The 23,529-nt window shown below is 32.5% G+C and overlaps 1 protein-coding gene across 1 annotated transcript; it reads right to left on the minus strand.

Moving 5' to 3' along the window:
• Positions 1 to 3,740: 3,740 nt before the first annotated feature.
• Positions 3,741 to 16,548, minus strand: LOC133028944 (lysine-specific demethylase JMJ26-like). Its single transcript, XM_061110157.1, has 13 exons — positions 15,766 to 16,548; positions 15,232 to 15,322; positions 14,993 to 15,134; positions 14,679 to 14,742; positions 13,837 to 14,596; positions 12,591 to 12,920; positions 10,792 to 11,130; positions 9,851 to 9,923; positions 9,685 to 9,770; positions 7,197 to 7,316; positions 6,876 to 6,937; positions 4,778 to 6,257; positions 3,741 to 4,707 (listed from the first exon to the last, which is right to left on the minus strand). The coding sequence occupies exons 1-13, from the start codon at positions 16,302 to 16,304 to the stop codon at positions 3,916 to 3,918; spliced, it is 4,878 nt and encodes a 1,625-aa protein (XP_060966140.1). The 5' UTR covers positions 16,305 to 16,548; the 3' UTR covers positions 3,741 to 3,915.
• Between the last annotated feature and the right edge of the window lie 6,981 nt (positions 16,549 to 23,529).

Genomic DNA, 23,529 nt, shown 5'->3' on the forward strand with positions numbered 1-23,529 from the left:
TGGCAGACTTTGCTAGAGGAAAGAAGTTTGACAGAAATTTTGTTGCCAAGTCATTCCATGTGGCTATGGAGTTTGGTGGCAAGGAGTTCAACCAACTCTTGGCTCGTTCTCTCAACGAGAATGGAAACAATCTCAGACGGATGGCATCATCACTAACTCCATTGACTTTGAAAGTCTCACATAGTTCCAAGAAGTTTGATAAATGCAGATTGGGATCTTCAGAAGGGAGTCTACCAAACTGGACTGAAGACTGCACCATTTGAAGTATGGCAGGCTTGATTTCAAAGTTGTTAGCATCCACTGCTGGTGGTCTGATGCATGACTGAACCCCCGTAAGAGTTGGGAGAATATAATCTCTCAAGCTGCGGCCATTAGCTTGATCTTCAACGGCTCCTCCATTATTACCGTTGTTGCCTCCATTATTCGCAGCATTAGCAGCCATGATTTCAGGTGTTTCAGCAGTTGCTGAAACTCTTTCTTGCCTCTTGTTCCTTCTGTTTCTCCTACAAGTCTTCTCGATTTCAGGATCAACAAGTAATATGACTCCTTGTCCTTGACGGCGCATACACCTAAAACTCTTGAAATAGATAAAAACAATCTTGCAAGAACAAATTAGCAATTAGCCAGAAAAAAAAATAAACCAAAGCAGAATTTAGTATAATTTTATGTAATATTAATCTTTATACAATTTCCCGGTAACGACGCCAAAAACTTGTTACGAAAATTATTAAATACTACGCAAGTGCACGCAATCAAGTAGTAAACTCACGCAAGTGAGGTCGAACCACAGGGAATTAGATTAATTACTACTAGATTATACTTATAATTCTATTTGGCAAATCAATAGTTTTTATGATTCGAAAAGAATGAAAGTAATTCAAGAAACTTAAATAACACAAGTGAAAAATTGATCAAGATGAGATAATAGGGAGGAGAATCCTGTTGTTTGTTTACCCAATTGTTAATGCCTAATTGCTATCCTTTTCTTGAAGTGAATGACAGATTATAAATTAACCTAACTCTTTTCAGATCTTTTAGGTTCTAAATCACATGTTCTCTAATTAATCTCTTAATTAAACTAACATGAAATAAGCATTAAGCAATAATCTACTTGTCACATAAATTATGTGAATACTCTCGTTTCACATCGAACATCGATTATCCAATTTTAGCATTCTTAATTCTCACTTTTCAAATTTTGAATTGAGATCATAGAACATACAGAAGGTGATCAAGCTTACACATGGAATTAAACACAAATATAGATAATTTCACAATCAAGAATGGAGGAATGGCAATTATTCATTAACTAGGCAAAAACATTAAACAACAATCATCATCCTCCCTAAATGGGAAATTTAGTTCATAATTTTATCCATGACCATTCCTATAACAATATTCAGCATAAAGAAATTAAAAAGGAATAGAGAAAGAAACTATTGGTGGAATGACTCCGGAGCTTCACTTTGATTTCCTCTGCTCTTCTTGCCGCTTTCTACTGTGTTTTAGGTCTCCAAATCGCTTCTCCTGATTTCCAATCGCAGTTTTCTATTTATATCTGATTTTTAGGGTTCGTCGGACAAAAATACCCCCAATCGTACAGACTCTCGCCGCGACCACAGTATTCCTCGCCGCGGCCAGATGAACCTCTAAAAACCACTCTTTGTAGTGGATGTTATGGCGGCGGCGAGGGTGTATCTCGCCGCGGCGACTGGAGCATCAAAAATTGTGCATTCTGCCTTCGAGTTATAGCCGCGGCCACAATGATCTAGCCGCGGCCAAAAGTGCGTCAAGCCTAAAATTGGCATTTTTCTTGGCTCCGCTCGTCTTTTACTGCACTTTTACATCCCGATGCCTCCATTGCTCCGAAGAACCTGAAAACATAGAAAACACGCAATAATTCCATCCTAAAACAACGTAAAGCGAACATAAAGTTGATCCAAAACATAAGCTAAAAATAGCCTAACACCAAGCTCCTTATTAACATGAGGCATCTCTGGCATTGCTAAAATCGTGGGCCAAAATCATTCAAAGATGATATTTATCTTTTATTTTGCTATGCATAATAGTGGTATATAATTTTGTTAATATAATACAAATATTTTAATGTATGTATATAATTTTATTGGCATGCTACATATATTTAATTATTATTTTTTTATTTTTATTTATCAAGAAGAAGAGTCTTCAATAATCATGAACAAACTAGCCAATTTTTTTTTATATTTTAATTGTATGATTTATTATTTATTTTAAATAATATTAATTAGTTTCTATTTTATTATATACAATTGTGGTATATAATTTTATTTTATAATTTATATTTTAATTGTGGTATATAATTTAGTCAGTATAATATATATATATTAGTAATATATATATTTATTGTTATTAGTATATATATTTTGATGAATGTTATGTGTATTTTTTGTTATACGGTGTATCATTTTTCTTAAATAATATTTAAGTTTTATTTTTTATTGTATTTTTATTGACGTGACATATAATTTTATTACCATACAATATATTTTATTTTTATTTGTTGTTATTATATATATTTATTGTATGGTATATATTTTTTGTTATATGGTATATATGTTTTATTGTATAGTATATTATTTTAAGTTAGATCATGCATGTTTTAGTTTTTATTTATTATATATAAAGACGATAAATAATTTTGTAAGTATGGTGTAATTATTTTATGGTTGTATATAATTTTATTAATATGGTATATACAATTTTTTTTTCATAATATTATATTATTTTATTTTATTTTTTATTGTAAGTATATAAATTTTGTTGTACGATATATGATTTTTGTTATGTATAAATTTTTTAGTATGTATATATATTTTAATAGTGGTATATATAATTTTGTTAGGATGATATATTTTTATTGAGTATTAATTTAATATTGTTATAATTTCTTTATGATATATAATTTTATTATTACGGTATATTAAATTTTCAGATATATTATGCATTATATATATTTAATAATTTAATATATTTATTTTTTTGTGTTACAATATATTATTATGTAATACTAAAATAATTATATAATTTAATTTAATTATTATGTATTTATTTTTTAAAAAAAAATTAATATATAGTAAATATATTTTTATATTTTTTATTAATTAATTTATTATATTTGATCATTTTATTAATTTTTTTGAAAAAAATAATATATACTAATTTAATTTTTAAATTTAAAGTCTCCTTTAATTTATTCCTTTTAGGAGTACTTAAAAGTTCAGAATGCAAAATATGATGAGGATCCCATTCGAGAGTAAAATATTTAATTATTTAAAAACAATTCTAGTAAAGTCTACTAGAAGTATCATATATCACTAGCCATCATAGTTCATTGAGACTATTTAACATAGTTCAAGGGTAGCCAAAGTATATGAGCAAAACACCTATGTATTCAAAATAGAAACTATTTCATCCACATCATAAACTCAAAAATACTCTTATCATAATTCAAACTCAAAAAGCACAATATTAACCATTAGTAGGCGAAAAGAGTACTGAAACTTACAAAAGAATTCTACGAGCAACCTAACTTGGCATCACAAATAAAACAAAAATCTAAAATATTATTTTGGCATAATGTTATACTAAAACAGAGAAGGATGCTTCTCAAGAAAAATGAATGAATGTTAAGATGAAGTAAGTTTTGTCAGCCGCAAAATTATAAAAAGATCAAAGCATTTGAATTAAAAGAAGCCTCATCAAGCACAAGCACCATATCCAATAATATATAACATATATATAAGTTATAACAAAAAGGGTACTCTTTTTTATGAGCATTGAGCACCAAAGATATGTCTTTACTAAAATAATATTTGTAGAAAGACAAGCCCTTACAAAATAATAATAATAATAATAAAGCAAAAAAGCTTGGGGCTAAGAGTCAGCATCTCTGGGTCTACAGTTCTCAACCTTCCAACCCGCTACAGTCTGAACAGCAGCCTCTCCAAGGAAGGAGAAATCAAAATTCGGGTGCTGGAGCCATATGGTGTAGAGCAAGCTCTCGACAGTACGCTCCTCAATAGCAACTTCATCAAGAGCGGGAGCAGAGTTATTCTTGGCTGCAACAAGTGCAGCTTCGAGCTCTCCATTGCGAGTAGCCAAAGCTAAAATGCAATCACGCGAAGACTCCAGCTCTCTCAGTCCCTTCTCAATTTCACAACGCCCTTCCTCCTCGATTTTGGCTTTTTGCTCAAGATCACACTCCAGGTCGTTTGTCTTCTTTGTGAGAATGGTGCAGTTCCTCTCCAGGCTGCAAACCTTCTTTGTCAACAAAGCGACCTGAGCCTCACTTTCTTCTGCTCGAGCTTTCAGGGCCTCGGCCTCAGCAGCACGGGCCTCAACTTCAGCAGATCGAGCTCGCAAAACTTCAAGCTCAGCAATCTGATGTCTCAATGTTTTGACTTCAGCTAAACGAGCTTCAACTTTAGCAACTCGAACCTGCATCTTTTGAAGATCAGCATTCTGACCCTTCAAGGATTCAATTTCAGCTTGTTGGCTTAAGCATTGGACAGTTAACTCCTCTTTCTCTAAAGAAATCTGATTAAAAGACTCTTTGGCCTTATTCGCCAAAGGCTTCATCTTCAACAGCTCGTTCTTGAGATGATTCTTTTCCCCTTCGGCTGCCTCACTGGCAAGGGTCATTGAGCGCGTGATCCCGACTGCCGCCTGTATAAAATAATGTTAGAAATGGGAATGGAAAGAACTGTGAAAACAACTCATCATATTAAAAGCTAACCAGCAAAGCATGTCTAGCTGTATAAGAGGTAAGATCAAAACCCTCCACGCTCGTAGCGATCTTCCACTCCTCTTTTGAAATCCCTTGAGATGCTTGCATGAAGGCCTTCCCATATTGTTGGGTCATCTCCAGCTGGTATTTTGAAAGATTCCTGCTACCACCAACAGTAGTTGAGTTCACAGAAGCACTCCCACTATTGATGGAAGGAAAAGCTAAGGAGTCAGCATGGTGATCACTCAGAGTTGTGCTTGTCCTAGTGACTGGTAGAGCAATAGGGATTGGTGAAGCACCTGGGGAGGTCAAAGGTGCAGGTGTTGTTGACGGGACAGAAGTTAATGACCTGGTCTGGCTCTTTGCAGGAGTAGAATCAGAGACTAGAGTGCTTCTCTTTTCTCTAGAGGCTTGCACAGAAGGGAACATGAGTTTACATTTTTTCTTCTCGTCCAAGAGGTTGGCAGAGTGGTTGGGCACAGAAAGGGCCGGTGTTGAGGTTAAGGGCACCTCGTGAGCAAGATCTGGAGGCTCCGGAGTAGCAGGAACTGGTAGAGTAATAGGGATCGGCGAAGCAGTTGGGGAGGTTGAAGGTGCAGGTGCTGTCGAGGGGGCAGGAGAAGTCACAACACCAAGATTAGTCAACCCGGTGGTTTGGCTCTTTGCGATAGTAGAATCAGAGACTACAGTGCTTCTCTTTTCTCTAGAGGCTCGGACAGAAGAAGAGATCATGAGCTCATATTTTTCCTTCTCATCCAAAAGGTTGGCCGAGTGATTGAGCACACAAATGATCGGTGCAGAGGTAGTTGAGGGCACCTCGTGAGCAAGATTTGGAGGCTCTGTAGTAGCAGGAACTGGTAGAGTAATAGGGATTGGCAAAGCAGTTGGGGAGGTTGAAGGTGCAGGTGTTGTCGAAGGGGCAGGAGAAGTTAAATCAACTTCTCGAATCACAACACCGAGATTACTCTTGGTGGTTTGGCTCTTTGTGGGAGTAGAATCAGAGACTACAGTGCTTCTCTTTTCTCTAGAGGCTTGGACAGAAGAAGAGATCATTAGCTTATACCTTTCATTCTCATCCAAGAGGTTGGCCGAGTGATCGGGTACAGAAAGTGCTGGCGCAGAGGTAGTTGAGGGCGTCTCATGAGAAAATTTTGGAGGCTCTAGAGTAGCAGGAACTGGTAGAGTAATAGGGATTGGTGAAGCAGTTGGGGAGGTCGAAGGGGCAGGTGTTGTCGAAGGGGCATGAGAAGTTAAAGCAACTTCTTGAACCACAACACCAAGATTAATCGATCCGGCAGTTTTGCTCTTTGCAGGAGTAGAATCAACGACGACAGTGCTTCTCTTTTCTCTAGAGGCTCGGACAGAAGAAGAGATCACGGGCTTAGATTTTTTATTCTCGTCCAAGAGGTTCACCGAGTGATCAGGCACTACTAAAGAGGCCGATGAAAAGGTAGTTGAGGACGTCCCATGAAGAGGATTTGGAAGTAAGCTGGCATTTCAAATTTGTTTAAAAAACTACAATAGCACAATCAACATATTGGCAACTAAAATTATATTGATCGACACACTCAACATTTTTCAAAAATCTCGATTAGAGTTGACACAACCAAAATCGAATAGACTAGAAATGATAAAGCAAATATGCACAAAAATGGCATTTGACAAATAACAGTACTGTTCAGATGGTAATACGGTCACGCATGAAAAATAAGAGCTGCCACAATTAATAGTCATACCCAACTACCTATCCAAAAAATAATAATGAGAGACATACTTTCAATTTTGCAAATATCGTGAGCATATTATAAGAACCTTCTTTACAAAGTGTTGTGATTAATAAATTTTTTCTAATTTACATTCTGAATCACAAGTAAAAAAGCAGTAGGAACTAAAATGAACAGTGCAGTAGCAATAAATGCAATTTTATTCAGCATTGCAAGTGTTATTTGATTGATTAATTTGTTGACGAAAAACTTGTGTAAACAAACTATACCTCAAAAAAACTAATATATTTACACAAGTAAACCCATTAAGAAAACTATAAGCTTAAGGCAAGCCTTAGCTTTTTTTGCAATAAACATACATACAGAAAGTTATGACAAACTACCTTAGTTCTGGTACCAAAGTTTCCAAAGCTGAATTCATTGCATGAAGGATCATTTTCTTCACCTACTCGATAATGCAAGGTAAAAGAGTTTATGTAAGTTATAAATGTGTCCATAAATACACTGTCAGCAACCAATGCTCTACAAATGACACAAAACCCCTGCATGAAATCCCTCTAATGCGGAATGCATGTGTAAAATAAAGTGGTCAGAATATAAACAAAGAACAGCAAGAATAGACATTAACCATATAGCACCATCCTACTAGAACCATGGCCTTCCTAATACAATATTTAACCCTGAAACCTGGAAATATCACCTACCTGCAATTTGTCTTCCTTGGCAATATGATTTGAGGGAAGGACTCGGAATTCTTCTGCTAGTCGAATGCACTCACCGACATTTTCTGGCGAGACAAATTTGAGTGCAACATTTATGCAGGACTGTGCAAAAAATATCATAACACCACCCGTTATTTTTTAATGTTTCAAATGATAGAAAATTGGCAAAATCAGTATATTTGATACATGCAGCGAAACAGAAAAGAAAAAGGTGTGCCTGTTATGTTATTTATAATAGACAAATAATTAATGTGAATTACACTATGCCAGTGAAAGAACAAACCAACAATTACAAGTACTATCCATAAATTATTATTATTGATTTATATTGCAATGTAACTTTATTTTAGTTCAATAGTAATCGTACTCTTTTCCCAATAAAAAACAAAATTAGTATATTTATCAAGAAAAAAGTTGCACACAAAATATAAGTAAATCTGTCTCACCACAGAAACCACAAAATATAAGTAAAGTTACAACAAGGAAACAAAAAAAAATACAACGAAAACGAACAAGTTATCATCCTAAACCCAATCAACTAAAATAAACTTCTCAGCCTCCGAACAATTCAGAGAAAGAAAAATGGTTAAATTATTTCTCGTTCATAATCTACACAGAAATTCAAAAGTTGATCTTTTCTCGGAAAGACTACAAAACTCTCTTTAGAGCACACAAGAACCAATAAGCACTCCAATTCCATAAAAGCTTGTTCTTTTTATTATTACCCCGAACAATTTTTCCATCCATGCAATCACAGTAATTTCTTGGAAGTGATTGAGCCATTCCCAACTCTGCCAAACAACCAGACAATGTGAACTAGCAATGAACTAAATTTTCCCAAGTAAAATTTGACTATAACATAAATGTTTTAGAATTTTTTTTTCCCATAACAGATATGGGCTTATTTATTAAGCACATCATATAGTTGAGTCTTCTCATGTAAATCAGTTTTTCATGACTTAACTCGCATCATTTGTTTCTTGAGGAAAAATGGACTAAAACAGTTTGGAAAAGTTGTGTACCATCTAAAATCAAAGAGTTTGGATGGCTATCAGCAATAGAGAAGCTGAATGTTCATGCGAAGTTACAATAGAGGAGGCCTTATCAGGTACTGTTTCCAGGGTGGTGTGTTTGCTGCAAGAAAAATGGGGAGACTAAATCCCATTTATTTTTTTGGAGTGTCCCTTCTCTCAATTTCTATGGCATAAGATGATCAGATAATTTGGTATACAATGGTGTATGTCTTGTTCAGGCACCCAATTGTCCCTGTGTAAATTAAAAGGGGGCAGGAGGATCTCTACATTGTGGACAGCAACCATTCTTGCTATCTTCTGGTTAGTCTGGTTAAGAGATAGCAGAATCTTTGAAGATAAAGAGGATGTGGCGGAAGGACTGTGGGTGAAGACTAAATTTTGGGTTGCAACATAGGTCTTCAAAGCAAAAGGATTTAGGGATTATCTTTCCTAGATATCTCTATAATGCATTATTCATTGTTTGTGTATGAAAACTGTTATTTACATCAGGGATAGTTCTTGTAAAGCTGTGATATAGCTAATTTAGGAAAGAAGTTATTACGTTTTATCAAAGAGGTAATTTTCTGATGTATCAATCTAGACACAAACCGTGTATATAAAGCTTTATAGGGTTCCCTTTTCCCCTTTTCAACTGTTTGATGTTGCTTTGATTACTTTATTTCATTTCTAGTTGTTGTCAGGTGCAATGAGATCAACTCTGTTCTCTCTTCTTTGTATTTTTCACTATACAGTTATAATAATTATTTTTTTGAAGCAAACTATACAGATTAATACAAATATCAATGTATATGTATATTCAGCACATCATATATACTTCAAAATATTATGGGACAATATCTTCCTTTGGACAACCACTGCACAGAATTAACAATTCAAAAAGCATCCCCACTTAAATAAATATATATGAGTAGTTGGGCATGTAACACATTATCAACTGCAGCTATAAACAAAACATCACTATGAAACATAGTAGTAGTAATTTTCTAACATATAAACAACAAACCAACTCCCGGAAGCCACAGCACAACATAAACATTGTAAAATGACACTCCAAACTTAAATGCATAAACATGACTAGATGTAAGCATGTACACAATATCAACTGTAGAAATTAACAAAACTTCATTATGAAAACATAGTAATATACCAAAGCCCTAGATAATAGGTAAATATGATATTTTCAATGCATACAATTTACGCCAACCTTCTTCAAGCTCAAAGAACTTATTGGATTAGAGCCACAAATTTAATTTAATGTCAAATAAGAACAGTAAAAGGTAAGAATTATCTTTTGCCAAAAACAAGCAGCATCCAAACCTTCATGATTACTAGTTAAATTTATAAAAATTAAAAGAATAGAAGCTTGTATAGCACCTGTTGCATCAATAATACAGTCACTTTGGTACAATAAACATCTAGATGTAGTCATTTTTTACCTTCAAATTTCTAACTTGATGGGGGCAGCCAGCAGGTATAAAGACAGCATCTCCAAGTCTTTGAACAAATGACCATGGTTCAATTCCTATTAAATAGCATACAAGCAAGTAAACCAGGTGAGAAGAATGAATACAACTATTCCACACACATTTGTAATGAACTAACCATATTCCTCCTTGAGTTTCCTTTTGTGCTCCATAGTCAGATACATAGTCTGGTCATGTATGGGGTGAATAACCTATGGCACCAAAACAAGCAATATATATTGAAAAAATAAGAAGCACACCAAAAAGTATTTACAAAACCTCAAGTAAATGAAGGGCCTACAATTATGCAAATAGAAACAAACAATAAATTAGCACTAAAGCTCTTATTGTGCTTTCCAACTTTGACGATTTAGAATATGAAAGAATTGACTCCGCACCTAAGCCAAACTCATTTGACATGGTTAAAGAATTCTGTAAGATTTTCAGGGCTGTCCATTTATCCTTTGAGTCATGACAGCCACTACAGACTACAACGATGCCTATAATGCAACACTAACAATCCAGCTCAGTCCTCGTTATATAAATAAGATGTCTTAAGGGCATTGGTCATTGGAGCAAATCAAGAAATGTTTGGTATTGACTAAGGATCCTTAGTTATTTCAGAACATACCAACACAGTTCAATAAAATAAAAACAAATAACGAAAGTATTACATAAAAATATGGTATACACAATACAGTTCAATATATTTACATACCAATTCCTTAGTTATAGCAATAAAAACAAATAAATTATTAAGCATGCTCATACTCTTCCATTTACATACTATAACATGGCAGAGTGGGAATGAGTAATGACCATGGTATTTATAATTTTGATAGGAATAACGATCTAACTTAAACAAATTCATTAAGTCTTGATGAATGGTAAGGTAAACAAGTCATATAATCCATTTGTACATATACAAAGACACCGCCAGAAAAGTAATTTGTATTTCTTAATAGTTAAAACTCTAGAAATACAAACAACCAACAAAGATTACAGTAAATCTTTTGAACCATCAAGCAAGATGAAAAACTTTCAATCTCACAATTTAGTAACCATTTACTGTGAAATTACCTTTTCTAATGGAGAACAATGAGTGTGCCTGAATTCTCTGAAGTGCTTTTTTAGATATTCCTGCAGCTTGGGTACATCCTCTCTCCTGAAAATGTCCCAAAGCGCACCACCCTCAGCCATTTCCAAGTTTTCCAACTTATTTCCACAATTTAGTAAGTGCTCAATACTATCATCACTTTTATCTTCAGTTTTTCTATCATTAACTTTGTTATCCGGAATTTGACCATTTCCAAAAAGTTCTCTTCGGTCTTGTTCATTGTGCTTCCTTTTCAGGTGTTCTATAATAGTAAGCTGTTCGGGTGTTAAGCTCACATCGGCAGTGTGCATCAGAACATTCACCTAAAATTTTACCACGCAAAATAAATAATATTCATATTTAGAAAAAATACAGGAGAAAATACTACTGATGATGACCCAGATAATCACACAACCTAAGGCAAAAATTGCACAACAAGTGGTGCACAAGTGCAGAGAGGTGTGACAGACATTATAGTCAATGCACCTTGTAAACTATATATACGACATCTCAATTCAAAGAACTATATTCTATAAACATCTCGTAGAGAAAAATTAAATATTGTCCAGGAATGCCAATGTCTTCTCAGTGAAAATTTAGAGCTAATACATGATCAGATTTAACATTTTAGGCCAACTGCATGCATTAAAAATATATTAAAACAAACCTGGAGATATAAATAGCCTGCCAACTTAATATATTATAATCCAAAGCCCTCTTGGAGTATTTATATTATACAAATTTCACAGTCGTTCAAGAAACTATGAGCTGCAAACAAACCTTGAAATATCTTTTGATCACTAATGATTAAATCATACAAGGACAAGGTATAGAAGATTCATAAAACTACTTCGGTATACAACTCAAGAGAGAGAGTAGGGGTGAGCAAAAAATCCAAAAAACCGACCAAACCGAATACACCGACCGTCCGAACACCGAAAACCGAAAAAACCACCTTCGGTTAAAACCGCCTTAACATGGTCGGTTTTAGTATCAATGGCAAACCGACCGATTAAACCGAGAACCGACTGATTAAACCGAGAACCGACCGAACATACATCTTATATATAATATATATTATTTTTGTACATATTTAATATACAATTTTATTAAACTAGTTTTACTTATATCTTTTTTATTTAAAGTCTCAATTATTTATTGCTTTATTTTATTATAGTTTGATGCATTTACATATTATATATACACATTCATAAAATAATACAAGTTTTTTAATACAACTCATTACCATATTAGTAACACAAATAATTTGAACAAATTTAAAAAAATTTATTTTACATTATTTATTTAACTAAAAAAGTTTTATACTTAAATTATATGATATTTGATACAATACTCTAATTTTTTTTAGTTTTCAAATAATTATAAAAAATTTAAAAACTTATTTTTTTTTAAAAAAAAAAATGAAGTTCGGTTACCGTGGATTAAAACGGTCGGTTTTTTTTACATTTGTATAATGGTCGGTCGGTTTTCGGATTATAACCATGAAAACCGAAAACCGAATTTCGGATTTTTTTTGTGTAAAAAACCGACCAAACCAACCGTTGCTCACCCCTAAGAGAGAGTGAGAGAAAGAAAAACAGGGCCTAAAGGACAAATGGAATTCTTTAAAGTCAAGAAGTCACCCATCCATTTTTTTGTCCTACCATTCTGAATCATTAAATCACCACTAATTTTGCAAGTCAGGAAATAGGACAAAGCTACATATACTCAACAAAAGTTCTATGACTAAGATCAAATATGCATTTTAAGGATGGCAACATACCACATCAGACATGTCACAATGAAGTTTGGTTACAGAATCTCCTCGTCCAAGCTCTTGCTGAACACCGTAAGCAATGGAAGTCTTCGGCCCCATGTCAGGCTTTATACCCTTCTTGGGCAGTTTCACTGCCAGGTTTAGACAACCATAATGAGGATGCGTGTATGCCTTAAATGGCAAGCAACATATAAACTCCTCGTTATGACGGGGTAGACGCTCTTCAAATAAGCTATTTGGAGGCCAATCTTTCAGCTTCAGTATTTGAGGCCACTTTTTATAATCAAACCGGCCTTCTAAATACCCAGTAAAGAATTGGTGCATATTAATGTCTGCCTGCATGTCATTAGAAGATTTATATCAGGAATTCAAATCAGAATTGTCAAAAACCATGTCACATTTAAAATGAAAGCAATACAGATATACAACAGTCAAGATACTTATGATAAAATGTAGAATGTTGAAAATATGTCGACCAACTACCATTTACTCCTAGTATAGTTCTCAAATTTAAGAATATTACCAGATAATGAAAGCCTAAAGAAATTAGTATTTCCATCAAATCATGTATAATCCACAATAATTGAGCACTCCCAATAGCTCCTTTAAAATAGATTCTTCAAAAAAAAAATTAAAGAACCATGGAAAAATCATCTTCCAACAAATGATGTAAATTAAACGGGTTCTCTATTTTAAAGGATCTCTATTTTCTTCAAACTCTTCTCTACATGTGGAGAAGCACTATTCCTCCTCTAAAAATGTTTTAATAGTATTAAAAATATATTATTTAAATGATATAGAGAGGAAATAGAGAAAAGATACAGAAGTTGATGTATGTGTAATGTAAAAGTCTGCTATAAAATTGAGTTAGAGAAAGTAGAGTTTTAGTGGTGTATTTTAAAGGATGTAGCAGAGAAGCTATTGGGAGTGCAACTTAATGAGGCAACATCACCTAACCTTTTTCTATTCTTTTTCTTGATGAGAAATGATGAATTATTCAGTGATACAAAAGAAGAAGAAAATTATCCTAAAAACATATATCCCAATCTTTATTGCCTCTTTTGTAAGAAAAATAGATCTTATATATTTTAAAAGGAAAAGAAAAATTAGATCATTTAAGAAATCACTACAAGCAAAAGTAATAGTAAGCAATTAGGGAAAAAAAAATATATCAATAAGCAATTAGAAACAAAACAAATTCAGTGGTAACATTATTGGTATTTAATAAAAGAAGTTCGGTAACAAAGCTAACCTCATTCCAATCCAAGCAATCAATTGCCTTGACTTGCAAATCTCTACCAGGCTGGCTACACTTCATCTGACGACATGCCTTGCCTCGCAAATGTTTACCAGGCTGGTTACGATTCATCTGACGACATGCTCGCCACATGACCAATGGTTCCCAGCTTAAACCTGGAGTAGTTTCAAGCACATTACTAACAATTACAGGTTCACCTCTACTCCAATGGTACCTGAAATGTTTTAAATCCTCTTGTTGGTTTTTTACGGCTGTTGGACAATACAAATAATTGTCATCAGAATCCTCTCGAGAAGCAGCCTTCCTTACTGTGCCGTTGTTCACATCACTCGCATTTCTAGGCCTAGCACTGAAGCACAAACACTGTTGCCCAAGAGTTTCAGGAATGTCAATTAGACTGTCAGTTTCTGCTATTTCTTCTCCATCCTCCACCAACTCAGCGAAAAAATTTTCCGGAAAAATGCACCTCAGCTCCAGGAGACTATCACTGCAGCCTTGCATGTCCTTAGGCGGGCATGGAATTCCTCCATCACCATTTGCTTTCCACTCAGATGTTGGCTTTACACTGTCTGAAGGCCGCAAACCAGTACCACCATGCAAGTACTCCAAGCCTCTGTTAATAAACCGAACAAGATCCTCCCCACCACCCTGCAGGTGTCCATCTCGAATCTCCCGGCAACAAATGAGGCAAAGGTTATACGAGCATTTAGGACAGCTTCTATGAAAATCAACAATTGAAGTTCTGCAGTTGTTGCTGCAAAGAACGACTGAATTTGAGATAAGCAAATGACAAATAAACCTTTAAAGTTACGTGTTAGTTTATGCCGAGGCCCTACCAACACACATGATCTTTTACAGAGCAATCTGCCTCCTGTATCTTCAGTACTGATTCGGCTATTCCTGCCAATAGGAACACCCCACCAAATTTTCATGTCAATAATCTCCATTAACATTTTTCCTGTAAGCTTCAAAAAGGAGAAACAAAGGACCGACATATTCACTTCCATCTTAAGTGAAACAATCATTGTGCATTTGTTTCTCTCTTGTATTTTTCAGAGAGCTACACATATGACCTGAGAAGATTTGATACAATGTCCAATAGTAAAAAAGAAATTCCTCAGGAAGGAAAAATAAACTTAAGTTGATATACCATGTCTTTTAGCTTCCAGCTCTCTTTCAATCACTTGTTCAGCATTTAGTCTTTTCATAAACGGAAGAAGCTGTTCAAGTAAATACCCAGAATACATGAATTCATCATCATAACTAGGATAAAAAGAGTACCTCGGCCAAACCTGCAGTAACAACACTAAATGTTATGCAACTTCATTTGTAAAATCAAGTCATTTTAGCATTTATGAGAAGTGCTGAAAATGAGAAACTGACTATTACCGGTAAATTGCGCAAGCAAGTTGTGCAGTTACAGTTTCTGCGGCATACAGGACATGACTCAGCAATGTCCTCTTCAGGTATAGTAGGATACCTGCACAAGGCCATGCCCAATGAAAACAGCCACAAAAAAAAATAATTGACATTTTCAGAGACAAGATCATCAAAAATTCTCTTCATGAGCAAAATGTACATAGTTATTAGAATTACCTCTGTCCTGCAAGATCGCTCTCATACATTTTCAGTATTAATAATTGACATTTTTTCCATGACAAATTGGCAATCACAACACAAGTTGTTATTACAAAAATCAATACTTTGATCTTTAGGTATGATACAACCACATTGCCTTCATTTTTGCTTCTGTAATTTATGTAAAGCTATGATGCTCAAACTCATTAAAGAAAAAAACGAGCTGAATCATCCGGTACAGCACAAACTTCTTTTGTTTACTTTTTCAATTTCAAGACCAATAAAGACGAAAGAACAAAAACATTAGAAACATAAGAAATCAACAAGTAGGAAATCAATGCATACCAGTTCTTTAGGCAAGGTATACAAAACCGTTTTCTCTTACACTGCTTACAACTAACAACCCTGCCTTTGTCGTTCCTTTGACACTGATGGCACATTAAGGATTCGTGACATTTCACACTCGACCCAAGGACTTCCGCCAGCTTCGTTTTCTTCCTCTTTCTTAGATCAACCGCCTCCACGGAACTATCATTTCCCTGACATTTCTTCTTTTCCAAACTTTGATTCAAGAGCTTCACTCTCGCGCGCTTTCTTCCTCGCTTATTCCCAGAAGCTGAAGCTCCATCGCCGACCTTAATTTCCACACTCTCACTAACAGATGCCACCAGCTGCGCATTCTTCCATCTTGAACTACCCTTCAACTCCGGACCATCATATATCTTCTCTTCCAAACTTTCATTCAATTCGAAGCGCTCCCGTCTCTTCTTTATTCTTTCTCTCCGTCTCTTCAGAGAAGTTGAAACTCCATGACCGACCGCGTGGGCAGCTGAATCCCCCCGAGCTTCGACAACCTTCTTCTTCCAACCACGAGTCTCCTTCATTATCACCTCATGTCAGTTACTACTATCACTGTGTCTTATGTCTATGAGCACAGAATTAGAAATACAGCAAGAATGGGATGGGAATTCCCCAATTTTTCAAATGGCATACCTACCTACCCACCATTTTTCTTCTTTTTCATGCCTCACCTCAAAAGAAAAAAGTGTCTTGAAAGAAACACAGAATTTGAAGACACAGTCCGGTGACTCCGAGACTGTGCACTAGTGCCTACAACTTAAGAAAATAAAAAATAATTGTTAGGTGGTGTTTGGTTTGGTGTAATATAATGGTAATAGTAATAGAATAAGGGAAATTTGATTTTCTATACTTATTAAACTTAAAAAAAAAAAATTAAAACCAATACATTTTATACTACAAAAAATATGTCAATTTTTTGAAAACCCCAAAAATACCCCCCTCATAACTCAAACCCTTTCTCTCTCCTCCCTCAAACTCTCAGCCGACTCTCTCAACTCACCAACCCACTACCCACGGCACCCACCACCCTCACCCACGGCAGCCACCACCCTCACCCACGAAAACTCCAACCCCGACGACCCTCACCCACGCTCAACCCACGACACCCACGAAAACCCCAACCCCCGCTCAACCCACGGCACCCACGAATCGCCGCCCCAACCCAAACGACGGTCGAAGCCCCAGCCCCAGCCCCCTTCTCTCTCTTCCTCTCTCTGAAAATGATTGAAAATAAATAAAAAAAAAATAAAAAAAGGCATGGTCCAATGGTCGGACTATGGGGTCCGACCAAGCAAGGGCTTAATTGTGAAGGAAAAAGATTTTGGGGTTTATTTGTTAATTAAGAGACTCTGTATGGTCTAACTAATAAATAATATAAATGGCAATTTTATTTGATAATTAATTATAATTATTAAATAAATAGTTTTGACATTTATAGGATTGAAATTAGAAAATATAGTATTATTGAAAGAAGAATAAGTGGTTGAAATAAAGTGGTAAAATTGTAACTAGTGAGGCTCATTAGTGGTCGACCACTATGTGTAATTTTTGTCCATTATTTTATTCTTTTTAATCCATATAATTCAAATTTAAACCCTAGTTGAAATACTATAAAAAAGACATCATGCTCTCATCTCACCCAACTATTCACTTCAACCAAACTAAACCTAGTTTTCATTCTCTAACAAATAGTAGATGAGATACACCTTCTATAGTAATTTCGAGCCTCCTTCATTGTTCTTTATTAATCGAGCCATAGTGATAGAGTGACATGCCCACACACAGCAAGTCAAGTACTCAATCATAGTGCGAGAGACGGTGGTAATCAATTCGAATGAGAGAAAGAGATCTAGGCTCAAATCTTGTTATTACTCTGTGCCATAAAGGAACAAGGGTTAGAGATCTTAAGCGAAAGGAGTCATATTGTTCCGCTACAATCAATGTAAGGTTTTCTAAACTCTTATGTGTTTAATTTCATCGTATTAGAAAATTCATATTTAGGATGTTAATCAACATACTTGTTAGTAAATCTAGATCTTGGTAAAATAAATCCTAACACACCCTCCAAAGAGTGGGGATGAGACATCAACCTTCACACGAAATTGTAACTAGTTTGCCCATTTAGGCCGACCTTTCTCATCCATGCCCACATCCAAGAGAGTACCCATTTTACTTCCCAAATCGTTAGCATTCTCCACTGTAGGGTATTCAGAGGGAAGATTATGGGTTTGAACCCAAATATTTAGTGGCAATATGAATAACTAATAAATTATATTACGCTTCGTGCAGTAATATAATTACCATTTTGGCTCTTTGAATTTTTGGCACTATCTAATTTTGCTTCTAAAATATACGGCTTGTTAAAAATTCTTCCTAAAATATAACAGTACATAATCATGCCCTTTTTGTAAGGTTATGTTTCTTTTACCATTAAAAATTAATATTTTTATCTCTTGAACTTTGACCAATTCAAAATTTTCCTTCTTTTATTAAAAATAATTAATTTTGAAAATTACAATATTCTATTTTTTTTAAAGCAATTATAATATTCTATTAATTATAAAAAAAAAATTATTAAAAAACTTGATAAAAATATTAAATTAATTAAAAATATTTGTACTTAAAAAAAATTAAATTATTCCTAAAAAAATCAAACTTTATTTTATTTAAAAAACATGTATCTTAAAAAATCAAACTAAAATTATTAAGAATCTAATAAATAATTTAAATAAATTAAGATTTTTTGGAAAAAAAATTAAACTTATTTATATTTATAAATTCATATCTTAACAAATAAAGAAAAATAATTAAAAATTCAATAAAAATATGAATTTTTTTCGAAAAAAATATAAATTAAACTAAAAAAATGTTATGTTTACTTAAACAAATCTATATTTTTTGAGAAAAATAAAATATACTCAAGTTTGTTCTTGTAAAATTTAGATTTTACAAAAATTAAATTTTAATATATTTTTAGTATCTAAATAAATTTTTTAATAAAAATAAATAATTTTTTAAATCGCTTAATTAGTTTTAAAATTTTAATTTTTTTTTTAATTTTCTTAATCATTCAAAATAATTTTTTTAAGATCTAAATTAATTTTTTAAGATTTACTAAAAAAATATTGAATCTTTCTCATTTTTATTTTGAGAATGTATGATTTGATAGTTGTCAAAGTTTAGAAGATAAAGTAACTAATTTACAAATACACGTCAGTATTTAAACTATATAATGGAACAAAACCTAACAAAAAGACTAAATTTCTGCAAATGTAAAAGTTCAGGGGAGATTATTAACAAGCCGTATATTTTAGACAGTATAATCAATATTGTCAAAAATTTAGGACGTAAAATTACTAATTATTCTTATTTTTATCACTATCATTTTTTACCTATTGCAAATTACAATAATACTCACATTGTTCCTCTTATTTGGCATAGTTAGTCTTTGTGAAAGTAAGACTGATGGTGTTCCCAATGTTAAGTGAGTGAAAATTTAAGATAAATATCTATGTATGTAAAAAAAAAAAAAATTGCAGAAAAATTTCTAAAAATTTCACTAACTTCCAAAATTCAATTTTTGACTGTAAAATTTTCTGAACTCATATTCTGTTAGCAATTTAATATTTCCATCTAATTTTAACTATTAAGTGCTGCGTTGGATTACCCACGTGGATACATTGTACATGTGGCATAATTAAATTAGTTAATGTAAACAATTATTTAAATTTATAATATTATGATTAAGAGAAATTTTATTAATACCCCATAAAATAATAAGTACACCTTAATATTTTAAAAAAAAAATTAAGCTAAAAATAGTTTTAAAAATCATTCTCCATATTTTTTGATTTTTTTCTCATATTATTTTGTGAAAATTCATTTTCATAATTTTTTTAAATTATGCATAATTTTTTTCCTAATAACATCTTACATAATTTTTTATTTTCATTTGTTTGTTATAACATTAAAATATAATTTATTTTTATTTGATAAATATATTTTTTTAAGAGTATGAAATAGAATATTTTTTTTAAAAAAAATTAATATAATTAAAAATATATATTTTATGTAAAGTAAAAATTATTAAAATAAAGTGTATTTATAAAATTTTGGGTGTAAATATTGTGAAAAATTAGTATATGTTATAAAATAGTATAAAGTAGATGAGAAGAAAGAAGAAGAAGATGAAGAGAGAAAGAGAAAGTGAATGAGAATTTCTGAGTTGTTTATTCCAATGGGGTGAACCCCTATTTATACAAATACAAGAGTGAGATATTAAGAAACTAAGAAAAAGGGAAACTAAGGAAAAGAAGAATGTTGATTACAATTCATGGTAATAAATAAAAGATTTGGACATCCACATAATTATTAATATTTATAACACTCTCCCTTGGATGTCCATAATAACTGCCTTATTAAAAATCTTGCTGAAAACTTGATCAAAGGAAAAAGAGTATAGTGTAAACTAACTCCCCCTCATTTAGGCATTTGTGGAGATCTTCTAATCGACGAATTTCGATCTTGTCTGCCGTCTTCTCAAATGTTGATGTTGGTAATAACTTTGTGAATAAGTTTGTAAGATTGACACTTGATTGAATATGTTGAACACCAATATGCATTTTCTTGAAGCGTATAAAAAAGAATTTCGTGAAATGTGTTCTAACTCTATCTCCTTCAATGTACCTCCTTTTAGTTGAACGATGCAAGCAGTATTATCCATAGAGAATTGCTTGGGTTGATACTTCTTTATTGAGTGCAATCCATATGTTTCCCGAATATGCTATGTCAATGATCTCACTCACACACATTCTCTACTTGCTTCATAAAATGCAAGTATGTTAACATGATTTATAGTTGCCTCGTTAAAAACCTTGCCAGAAAAACCCAGTGGGACAAAATCTGAGCTAAGGAAAAAAAGAGTACAATATATATTTCATATTCATAACTATTTGCAAGTTGCCTCGTTAAAAACCTTGCCAGGAAAACCCAGTGGGACAAAACCTGAGCTAAGGGAAAAAGAGTGCAACATGAATATGTCTCCCCCTCATGCACATATGATCCATAATTCTTTTGGTGATAATATATCTCATAAGATTATTGTTATCACTTTTAAAATATCACCATATATAATCTTTGATCATATATTTTCTATAACTCTTCCAGAGTATGTATGGACTTCTAAATTATAGATGAGGGGTTCGTGGAACATTAGTCTTTATCCAACTAATTGTATCATTCATGTGTGTACACAACTTTGTTCATACGAAAATTTAAAATTTCAAGTAGATATGAACATAACACATTAATGGTACTATAAATTTTCATTTGTAACAATGATGGTACTCCAAGACCATATATTTATTCCATCTTGTTTTATGATCTTAATTTCCATATCAAATGATCATATATCTATAATTCTTGATACATATGAAGTACTTCAGGACTTCAATACTAATGAACAAACTTTATACATTAATATTTCTCGAAATACAAAAGAAATAAAAGTTTGTTCTTCAATTAATCAAAAACTCTTCAAGAGTCTATCACAACGTATAATTTACGTATTTATATTGCATAGACAACCATAGGTATTTTTCAAATAATAATTTACTTACATGTCTTTATTTCATACAAAAATCTTTGTCATATAGTGCGCGCGACTTTGAATTTATATCACTTAAGACATGTATTAAATTCTTCTAGAATTTTTAGATAAGGCTTATTTCAAATTCTCACTATATTAGGAGCTCCAAATAAATAACCTTTTGTTGCAACATTTATGTGACGCTTATAAATCCTCATAAAATATATTCCAGGCTATAATCAAATCATGATTATATTTTCTCAATATTTAAGCCTTACTTCAATCAATCTCATGTCTATGCAAACTTTGTACATCAATTCATTATGTACAAATATATATATGCAAATTTCTCATTAGAAATATTTATTTGCACACCCTACAGGTCTTACTTCACTTTATGCGAGTAAACTTGCCTGGACTGCGTCATAATATTTTGGCCAAAAATCAAAATGTATGTCAATGATTCTCGACAAATCTAATACCATGATCCTTGCTATCTCATGTTAGTTTATTGCATATGCAAACATTCAATATTTATTGTCGACAAAAATTTCAATAAATGATAATTTCCTCCCATATTGACATAACTTATAGAGATCTCTTTAAATTACATATTTTTCAAATATGTTTATCATTTATAGGTACCTATATAGAATCACTTCAGGGATTCAATTATGATCAAATGTGTTATGTCTAACTTCTCTTGGGAGTCTTTTCGAGTACCGTTTTCATCACGGTTATCATTTTAATACTTTATAACATTAAGGTATCTCCATGAGTACCTCTAGATTTAACAACTTCAGGGCAAATCAAATGAAAATTTATTAATAATTTCTACATTGTTCATTTACGCTTCAGGCGTTTTCAACTCATTCTATCTCAACTTTGAATAATATTGATTTGCAGTTGGTATATATCATTTTGAACTATATTGTTCTTATATACTTTGTGCAAGGATCATTTTTCAAAAATTATCATCATCCCAACTGCTTCTCTCCCCCTGATCGAGAGAATTTTTAAAAATTGTGATATCTAATAATATTAATATACCTGTAGGGATTTCAGTATATCACAATGAATCAATATTTGTTTAAACTCATATATACTATATGACATTGAACTTTAGGTTCAATAAACTTCATTTTCAAGTTCAATCCTTATGAACTTAATTCATTTCTAAGAATGAGTCATACGTGTATAATTAGAAATACATAAATTTACACATTTTGTAAATGCATGATTATATAATCTTATCACATCGATAAGAAACTATGCAATAAAAATCTAACAATGGCTCAAGATTGTTATGAAAATATAATTTAAATATTTTCTATGTGCAAATATATGCACATTCTTCTTTTGAGCCTTATAAATAACAATGAGAAGAATCTTCTGGTTCTTCAACAAAATTTAGTCAGATTCTTTGACAATTTATTGCATATGATTGATCATGTCAAAATAATTCAATTCATGAACTTCAGGTTCACTATAATTTGTATTTCAATGAAACTTTCAAAATGTAATGTAAATTCATTACAACATAATCATTACAAGTTTCATTTTTATATACACGAATAATATAATTATATTATTCTCCAAAACATATACACTCTTCAGGAATCATTATCATCAATTCAATGATGTGTATAATTTAAAAGATACATGACAACTTCATCATGTTATTGTAATGGTCAAATAGATATAACCATAACATATCATTCATTTTTCCTGATATCTTTTTAACAAGTCGTCTAATTTATTAATAGACTATTCATCAGTCTAATTATCATGACTTGACATATTATATATTTAAATGTACAACAAGTACATATAATAAGTTATTTATTATCACTTTCATAACTAGATAAAAGTTACACATCTAGGTACATACAAAGACATTTTACTGCTCAAAGTAGCAAATGTATGTAAGACTTCTTCAGGAAGCTTTTCAACTAATCATTTTGTGATTCTTTATCACTTTGATTATATTGGATCACTAACAAATATTAGTAAATTATATATCCACTTTTGGGAATATGCAAACTGAATTATATGGTAACTATATATTTACATATCATGTACCAACAATAGTTTGAAACTATTGATTTCAAGAAATAATAAAATATGTATATATTAATTTGCTTCTGGCATTACCAATATAT

This window comes from Cannabis sativa, chromosome 2, assembly GCF_029168945.1.
Source record: "Cannabis sativa cultivar Pink pepper isolate KNU-18-1 chromosome 2, ASM2916894v1, whole genome shotgun sequence".
Classification (NCBI taxonomy): Eukaryota; Viridiplantae; Streptophyta; class Magnoliopsida; order Rosales; family Cannabaceae; genus Cannabis; species Cannabis sativa.

Coding starts and splice junctions, on each gene's coding strand:
- LOC133028944 (XM_061110157.1), bottom strand. CDS start 16,304: ATGAAGGAGACTCGTGGTTGGAAGAAGAAGGTTGTCGAAGCTCGGGGG. Junction 7,317..9,684: donor ATCAAGTTAGAAATTTGAAG/GTAAAAAATGAC, acceptor TTTTTTGCACAG/TCCTGCATAAATGTTGCACT. Junction 4,708..4,777: donor CAGCTAGACATGCTTTGCTG/GTTAGCTTTTAA, acceptor TATTTTATACAG/GCGGCAGTCGGGATCACGCG.